Here is a 9,628-nt window from a genome sequence, read left to right on the forward strand (position 1 = left end):
TCCAGGTACACATTTCTTGAGCCTGCATAGGACAGTAGAAGGAACTAAGGGACCTGGCTGGGGACAGCCTCCTGACCTCTTCACATTTTTGATTCATGTAGATACGTGGCTGCTTAGAGCTCCCTAATGTATGTCAATTTACTTTACAGGAGTTTCCTGGGGACAAATGGAAACCAGTAACAGGAAACAGGAAGACCAGTCAGTCAGGGAGGTAAGTGACCACTAAGGGAATTGGTGCCTCTGAGGCTTCTATAAAAATTGTTGCGATCTTTCATTTCTTTTTAATCAGTACTTTTTATTAACGTAACAATTGTTATAATGTAATTTTTCAGTACATGAATACAATGTGTAATGATTGAATCAGGGTAATTTTAGTAGACACTCATTGTCAAAACCATTATAACATTATATGCAGTAAGTTGTTACTAACTATATACTGTGATTAAATGGAACTAAAGAGAGCATGTAAAAAACTAAAAGGGACCAGCAGATTGCGCAATAGTTACGTAACTGGACTCCCACAGAGTTGACTGTGTTTCAATCCGGGACTGGACAGCTTAAACTCATGCTGGGTGCATGTGCATGCATGCCCAAGATCCCAAGAAAAGAATGGAGGAGAAGGAATTGCAGCCTGGCCATCCCCCCTGGGGGGGGGGGTGATTTCTCACCTTCTATCTCTGTCTCTCTGTCTGATGAGTGCACGCTCCCTATAGCAAAAAGATTCAAAAAAACAAAACAAAAAAAAAAAAAAAAAAGAAAAGAGTACTAAAGACTTAATACTCCTCGTCCCTGAAAAAAGAAAAATTGGTTTGCTTAGTTTCTGTTGAGGAAACTGGTCTTGTACCCATAGCAAGAGCTTGATGTCATATGTGTAATCTTACCTGACCCAAGACAACTGGATATTGATCAGACTGATTGCTAAGACATTTTTAAATATGAAGTGAGGCAGTATTGTGGGACATGGTACCCATCAGTTCACAACCTTAAGGCATCCCTTCTCAGGCATAAGAGCATGTGGGATCACACTGTGCTAGAACAGAAATGAGAAGTCATAAACTTTGCGTGCATTCTTAGTGACCATGGGAGAACTGGAGCAAGCAGAAAGGAGGTAGGGCTGTTGGCTACTGCTGTGCCTTTGCCCCAAAATTGTTGGAGGTACTTACTTCTTGGATTCTGAGACTTTTAATTTATTTTCCTTTATTCGTTACAGAGCTTGTGCACATGAGAATGAGAAAGAGTGAGAGTGAGAGAGAGAGAGAGCAAGAGATAGAGAAGAGTACCCTCCACGGGGTCTGGTCACACGTGATTGCCTTCCTTCACTCCTTCAGTCCTTCAGCCCACTAGAGCTTGAGCACTCATATGTGAACCCATAATATTTCAGGCTTACTTGATAGGGAATCTGAACAGTGACCATCATGTAGGATTCAGCTTCTCTTGAGCAGCACATTACCACTGCACCATGGAGTTGACCCCTGCAACTTTTCTCTTAATAGGATTTGTTGAGAACTTGAAGCCTGCTTATTAAAAATCTGAAGGCAGATCATGCTGACTATAGGTTAAAATTCTGGAGAAAGGCAGTTAGGCTTTTATAAATGACCCCTGTGGCATGGACTGAATGGAAAAGTGCTGCTTAGGCATAGCCTTTAAGGAAAAAATGCTGAATAGAGAGTATTTTTGTAATGTGAAAACCATGGCACTCAGTCCTCAGAGGTAAGTCCACCTCCCCAAGGTAAGCCCACCTGCCCTAGGTGATTATAAGGAGCAGACAGTTAGTTACCCTCTCATGGGTTGCTATCAGCCTGGCTAGATCTTCCCTTTTGTGAAACTCCTTGATATACTCATTCAACCAATTCCTCTCAGCCCACACTGTAAAAGAGGCCCTAAATTATGTTGATTCTTAAACTCCAGAAATAAAGAAGAGAATAGGGAAGAAGTCTCCAAGCTGCACCTTTTTTCTCCAACATGGAGACGCCAAGGGAAAGGACTGGAATCTGGGTCTTCTGACCTCTGAAAGATGTAGGGTTCTTTCTGGAGGTCTACGTTAACCCCTGTGGTTTGGTAGTATATTGAGGAATAATTTTGGCTTTCCTTTCACTGCAAAGCCTGGGAAACCTATCATTTTTCTAGCTGGCAATAGTAAAGGAGCAGATCTCAATGTGTTTTTTGCTATAGGGCGCGTGTGCTCGCCAGACAGAGAGAGACAGAGAGACAGAAAGCAGGAAATCACCTCCCAGGAGGGATGGCGCAATCCCTTCTCCTCCATTCTCCTCTTGGGATCTTGGGCACGCACGCACACGTACCTGGTGTGAGTTTAAGCCATCGGGTCCAGGACTCGAACCGCAGTCGACTACGTGGGAGTCCAGCGACATAGCCATTACGCTAACTGCTGGTCCCTCAATATGTTGTTTTATCATTTACTAAGGGTCAGTCACTAAACTGGATCTCTTAACACCTGAATCTTATTTATTCTCCACAACAGCTACCAATTTTATAGATGAGGTCCAGAGCAGTTATACAGCTTAGCCGAGGTCACAAGCTAGTTAGTGATGGAGCCAGGATTCAGATCCAGGTTTGTCTGACCCAAAAGTTCTTTTCCCATTATACCTGCTTCAATTGGATCCCTAATGAAACCCTACAAACAGATCCTGGAGCGTCATGTCTCAGAGATCTAATTCTTGGGTAGACATTCTATGGGATTCCATAATTGATCTTGATCCCTTAGCTCTGCACTGACTTGTACTATGTCCTGGGGGAAGTCATTTTCATCTAGAAGGTTTACCAAGATTCCTGTATTAGACTGAGAGGGGAAAACATGCTGTGGTCATAGCCTTATCCTCTGTGCCTGGCATAGTGCCTGACACAGGGAAGTTGGTCAAGACGTATTTGTCATTTGCTTGCTAAATGAAGAAATGCAACCTCTTCCACCATTGAATGAGTAAAATGACATAAAAATAATAATCCTAATATTTCTTTTTAAAATATATTTTATTTTATTTTAATTTATTTTATACATCCAATCACTATACGTCACTTAGCTTGTAAAGTGAATTTTCCAACATGAATACACTTCACACCAGTCCAGTTGAGGATAATATGCACATTATAATTAACAGATAATAATCTATTTCTGTGTCCTATAAATGTCTAGCCTCTCTACTTTTCTCCTTAATGTCTTTCCTCAGACTCTCCTCCTTCTTCCACCATCTCCCCACAGTGTATCCAGTATCCATAACCATTTTGCATGTTTCTATATCCTCTAATCTTTGTATTTAAGCCATAGATTGTGGACAGTCAGTATATATTAAGTGGATATATACAGTTTCTCTCCTTCATACCCTGGCTTGCTTTACTCGGCAGTAAATCTTCCATATTTGTTCACTTTCTATCAAAAGCCAAATTGTTTTTTGTGACTGACTAGTATTCCACAGAGCACATGTGCCACACTTTAACAATCCATTCTTCTGTTCATGGACATTTGGGTTGGTTCCATGTCTTAGTAATTGTGAATAATGCTGCAATAAACATAGATATACAAGGACTTTTCCAAGTAAGTGTTCTCTTGTCTTTTGTGTAGATACCCAGGAGTGCAATTTCTGGATCATATGGCAATTCTATTTGTAGATCTTTGAGGAATCTCCATATTGTTCTCCACAGTGGCTGTACCAATTTACATCCCCACCAACAGTGTAGGAGAGTTCCCCTTTCACAACAGCCCCACCAGCACTTATCATTTTTTGTTTGTTTAATCTTAGTCATTCTGACTGGGGTTAGGTGATAGTTCATTGTGGTTTTGACCTGCATTTCTCTTATGATGAGGGATGTTGGGCATTTTTTCATATGCTTTTGGGCTGCTCGTATGTCTTCCTTAGAGAGTTGTTTTTTCAGCTCATTTTCCCATCTTTTAATTGGGTTCATCATTTTTTTTTTCCTTTCTGGGTAAGCCGCTTGAGTTCCCTGTGTATTCTGGTTATCAGTCCCTTATCTAAGGCATAGTTTACAAAAATGTTCTCCTATTCTGAGGGTTGTTGATTCACACTAATTACTGTGTCTTTTGCTATGAAGAAACTTCTATTTCTAGAATATAGTGCTGTGTTTTAGGCACCATTCAAAGTACTTTACAAATATTTATCACTATGACCTTATGGAGTAGGAATATTAGTCTCTTCATTTGACAAAAAGAAGAAATGGAAGCACATGCAGATGCATTTATTTACATAAAGTCCTATAGTTAGAAAGTTGACTAAACCCAGGTGGTCTTTCTTCAGAGATACTATTCTACACTACAGAAATGATTCTCTTACTGATAAGTCAGTGAATTAAGAGGATTTTATTGAAAGCTAGAATATGTACTTTTTGGTCAGCAAATGGGCAATACTTGCAAGAGAGCAACAGGAGGCACAATATCTACTCACAGCTTGAACAGGGAAGATTAACTCACACAAAGCTAAATAGCAGTAATAATAGTAAATTCACACATGCAAAACAGCCTATGTGTCATGAGCAAAGTTACACATACTATGTTATGCTTTGTCTTCCCAGAAACTGTGTTAGGTAGTTATTATTATAAGAAGGGCAGTGGAAGGTATTTGAGTATTTTTCAACTCTACCCAAATTAATCTACATATTTAATGCAATCCCAATCAAAGTACCAGACACATTCTTCACAGATCTAGAAAAGACAATCATAAAATTTGTCTGGAATCATAAAAGACCCCGTATTGCCAAAACAATCCTGCACAAGAAGAGTGGAATGGGTGGCATCTCACTCCCAGACCCAAAAATATACTACAAATCTGTGGTAATCAAAACAGCATAGTACCGGCACAGAAACAGACAGGTGGACCAATGGAACAGAATAGAGTCCCCAGAAATAAACTCACAAGCATACAGTCAACTGATTTTTGACAAAGGGTACCAGTCAATCCAGTGGGAAAAGGAAAACCTCTTCTACAAATGGTGCTAGAAAAACTGGATTTCCACCTGCAGAAAGATTAATCTGAACCCCTACCTCTCACCATTGACAAAAATCAACTCAAAGTTGATCAAAGCTAGGCTATGAAGGAGAGACATTGTATGTCCCCACTTAATATATACTGAGTGTTCGCACTCTATGACAGAAACTGATTGAATAAAGGATATAGAAACACAGTAAATGGTTGCGAATATCAGATATAGTATGGGTAAAAGAGTAGAGTCTGAGGAAGGACATTTAGAAGAAAAATAGACGAATCATTAATGGGACAGAGAAATGTGTATATGTTGAAGATAATTTTATAGTATTCTCAACTGGACTAGGGAGAAATGTACACATAATCACTTTGTAAGCTAAATAACGTGACTGAATGTATAAAAGAACATGAAATAAAAATAAAAATAAATTAAAAAAGAAAAACCTGGAAGGTTTGTTAAATCACAGATAGATAGTTGGAACCCACCCCCAGAGTATGACTCTGCAGGTGTGGAGTGAGGTTTGAAATATGCATTTGTGGGACCAGCAGTTGGCATAATGACTATGTCTCTGGACTCCCATATAGTTGACCGTGGTTTGTGCTCTGGATCCAGTGGCTTAAACTCATGCCGGGCGCGTGTGCGTGTATGCCCAAGATCCCAAGAGGAGAATGGAGGAGAAAGGATTGCAGGATGGCCATCCCCCCGTGGGATGATTTCTCACTTTCTGTCTCTCTCTGTCTTTCTGGAGAATGCATGTGCCCTATAGCAAAAACCTCTCCAAAAAAAAAGAAAAAAGAAAAAAAGAAAAATGCATTTGTAACAAGCTCCCTAGGCAATGCTGATGCAGCTGGTTCCAGAATCCCATTTTGCGAACCCTTAACCCAGATAAAGAATCTGAGGTTCAAAAAAGCTAAGTAATTTACTCACAGTGTCACAGGTAGTAAAGAGACAAGCCAGGATTTAAATTGTCCAGCTTTTGATTACTCACACAAGTCACCATAATATGAAACCCTGCCTATATAGGATTTGAACAAGAGTTACTTGGCACAAGGTAAGGGGCCAATACATGATTGTTTTTGTGCCTTATGTAAATTCATTGGAGGAAAACTTAAAATTATGAGTTATGAGAGGAAAAGCCTAGAAAGGAGACTAAGCAGGGTGTGTTAGAGGAATAGGCCCTGATGGTTAAGTTCTGGCCTTGGAGTCAGTCCTGCCTGAGTTCAAATCCAGATTTTTCTGTCCACTGGCTGAATGGCCTTGGCAAATCAGCTGCTCTCTCTCTCTCTCTCCCTCTTTCCTCTCTCTCCCTACTTTCCTCATCTTTCCCTCTTTATATAATCTCTATCTCTCCTTATTTATGAAATAGGATAAGAGAACCTACCTCAAATAATTGTTGTGAGTACTATTGGGTTGTCAGAAAAGTTATGACACATTTTTGCATAGAAAAACAGAAAAAGTATATCACGACTTTCCTGGCAACTCAATAAAACATTTAGAACAAAATCTGACACTACAAACTCTCAGTAATTATTAGTGGTGATAATGATGAGGAAGGAGAGCACCAGCAACAAGCAGCAGTAATAGTAGAGAAAAGTCTTGAGGACTAGATGGCTCACAAACATGGTGGCAATTAAAGGTTGCTGATCAAGTAAGTGCCATGATACCGCTGGCATATTAGGCAACTGGCAGCATTTGCAGTCTAGATGGGTTGAAAGCTGACCAATCAGGGGCATTGATCCAGGCATGAAGAGTGTGGCCCTGCATTGGAGAGAGGAGGTGAAGGTAGGTGCAATGGAAAGGGAACAAAAAAGATAGATAAATATGTGCCATTTTTTAGGGAGAGGAGGTTTGTTTATTGTGAAAGCAGTATTACAGGAAATGAAAAACAGAAGAAAAAGTAGCCTTATTTTTACCACCTTTATGCTCTGTTTTCATTTCTCTGCTAGATTTATCTACAGGTGTAGAGATTTATATTGGCATAGTTGTAATTACTGTGTACATGTGGTATGTTTGTCCTGTTTCTTTTTCCATGCTAAGCATTACTTGGTAAACAATTTTTTATATTGCAATGTAGGCTTTCTTGAAAGTTGTAATTTTTAATGGCTGTATAATAGATCACTAAATTAATATGCTCTAATTTGCTTAATAATTCCAAAATTGTGAGATCATTAGTTGGTTTCCAATTTCTTGCTGTTATAAAGTAATACTACAGAAACATTTTGAGCAGCTATAGCCTTTTTCTCATTTTGAATCATCTCATTAAAAACACTTATCTGCAGTTGGGATTATTAGTTCAAAGAATGTGAACATTTTTATGGTTTTTCATAGATTCCACCAAACTACTTTCTCCAGGAGGCATTCTATACTGCCACTGGCAATATATGAGGGTATATTTTTCTGAAACTGGAAATCATGGAAAGCTTTTTCTTTCTAACATAAATTCCATTTTAAATAATTTGCTGAGGGTGCATATGCTCACTAGAGAGAGAGAGACAGAGAGAGAGAGTGAGAAAGCACCCTTCATGGGGATGTTCATGCTGCAATCTCTTCTCCATTTCTCCCTCCTTTGGGGATTTTGGGCATTCATACACATGTACCTGACATATTACTCAAGGTATTGAGTCCATAACTCAAACTGTGCAGTGGTTCATGCAGGATCCAACTGCCTTAATCACCACACCACTGGCTGGTCTGAATTAAGTAAGTAAATTAAAATGATTTACTTTGATCATTCCATTTGAACATATTTCATGTTTATTTAATATCTGCATTGTGCTTCATGTGAACTGTCCAGATTATTTGCTCACAAATAACATGACATTTCTTGAGGGGAAAGTGAGGAAACTTGGTAACTAGAACTTGAGAGGAGAAAGGAAATAAGTGAAAAATAACTTTGAGCTCTGGTGACTTAAAGAAAGCTATTGATTTAGATGGGACAGTCAAAGAGGACCTGTTTTGGTAGAGAATATGACAAGTTTGAATTGGTATGTATTGTACAAGAAGCTAGCGAACTATACACATGTGTCCTTTGGAGAAGGCTAGTCAAACATCCAGCTGGAGGGTGGGGTAAGGAAGAAGAAACAGCAAAGGAGACTGAAGTTTCAAGCAGCTAAAGTGGTAGAAAGAGAAATATGCTAGTGTACCACAATGGAAGATAAGGAGATGACCATTCATGGCTTTGACAGCTTAGAATCACAAGTGACCTTCGAGAAAGCAAATTTAGTAAAATGGTGAGCATAAAAGTAGATGGCATGGGATTGACCCCATAGTCTGGTGGTTGAGAGAGCTGTATCCTACATGGCTGATATCCCATATTGCTGACAGTCCAAATCCCATACCTGGAGGCTTACAAAACCCCCTGGACATGTTCGCATGCATGTCCCCAATTTTGACAGGATGGAGAAATGGAAGAGAAAGGATTGTGGCATGATCATAGCCTCATTAGGGGTGTATATTCTCTCTCTCTCTCTCTCCCTCTCTGTCAAACACATGTGCCCTCTGGCAATTAAATAAAAAGAAAGCGGATGCATGATATTCTGTAATAGGGATTCATAGAGAAGAAATGCATATAGTATTTCACATCATAAATTCACCTGCTTTAAGTGTACAATTCAGTTATTTCAAATAAATTTACAATAATGTGCAATCATAACTGCAATCTAATTTTAGAAAATTTTTATCATCCCTCATAGGCCAACAGGTAGCATGATGGTTAAGGTACTAGATATCACTTATCTGATTCCATAGTTTAAGTCTTAGACCTGGTGACTTGAAAAAACACCCCAGGTACATGTGTATGTGTGCCCAAAATCCCAACAGGAGAATGGAGGAGAAGGGATTGTGGCATGATCATCCTCCCTGGGGGTTGGCGGGAAGGGGATGATTTCTCCGTTTTCCTCTCTCTCTTCTCTTTCTCTCTCTCTTTCTCTCTCCAGCAATTGCACATGCTCTATGGCAAAAATATAAACAAACAAAAATCCCTCATGCCCATTGGCACTCAGTCTCCATTCCCACCTTCACCCTCAAGCAAGTACTTTTCATTTTGTGGATTTGCCTTTTCTGTACATTTCATATAAATGGAATCATATATTATGTGCGCTTTAGTGTCTTAACTTCTTTTAGTTAGCGTGAGGTTTGGGCAATTCATCCATATAGGACAATGTAGTACTTCATTTTTATTGCCAATTAATATTCCACTGTATAACCGTGCCACATTTTGTTTATACATCTTTTTCTTTTCTTTCTTTCTTTCTTTCTTTCTTTTTTTTTTTTTTTGAGAGGTTTTTGCTGTAGGGCATGTGTGCTTGCCAGAAAGACAGAGAGAGACAGAGAGACAGATAGTGAGAAGTCATCCCCAAGGGTGGATGGCCCCGCTGCAATCCTTTCTCCTCCATTCTCCTCTTGGGATCTTGGGCAAACACGCACATGTGCCCGATGTGAGTTTAACCCCCCGTGTCCAGGACTCAAACCGCTGTCAACTACATGGGAGTCTAGCAACATAGCCATTACACCAACTGCTGGTCCCTATCCATCTGTTCCTTAATGGACATCTGAATTGTTTCAACTTTTTGGCTATTGTCAGAATTACTGCAATGGGACCAGCAGTTAGCGTAATGGCTATGTCACTGGACTCCCATATAGTCGGTCATAGTTCGAGTCCTGGACCTGGTGGCTTAAA

At 39.6% G+C, this 9,628-nt stretch overlaps 1 protein-coding gene across 1 annotated transcript in view; it reads left to right on the forward strand.

Moving 5' to 3' along the window:
• SHROOM4 (shroom family member 4) overlaps window positions 1-9,628 on the forward strand; it is a gene marked incomplete at its 5' end in the record, with an annotated part of 157,321 nt that overhangs the window by 116,621 nt on the left and 31,072 nt on the right. Inside the window, 1 exon segment of the mRNA XM_014583015.2 lies at window positions 150-211. Within this exon segment, the coding sequence (XP_014438501.1) occupies window positions 150-211 (62 nt within the window).

The sequence above is a fragment of the Tupaia chinensis genome, unplaced genomic scaffold (genome assembly GCF_000334495.1).
Source record: "Tupaia chinensis unplaced genomic scaffold, TupChi_1.0 Scaffold143978_1, whole genome shotgun sequence".
NCBI lineage: Eukaryota > Metazoa > Chordata > Mammalia > Scandentia > Tupaiidae > Tupaia > Tupaia belangeri.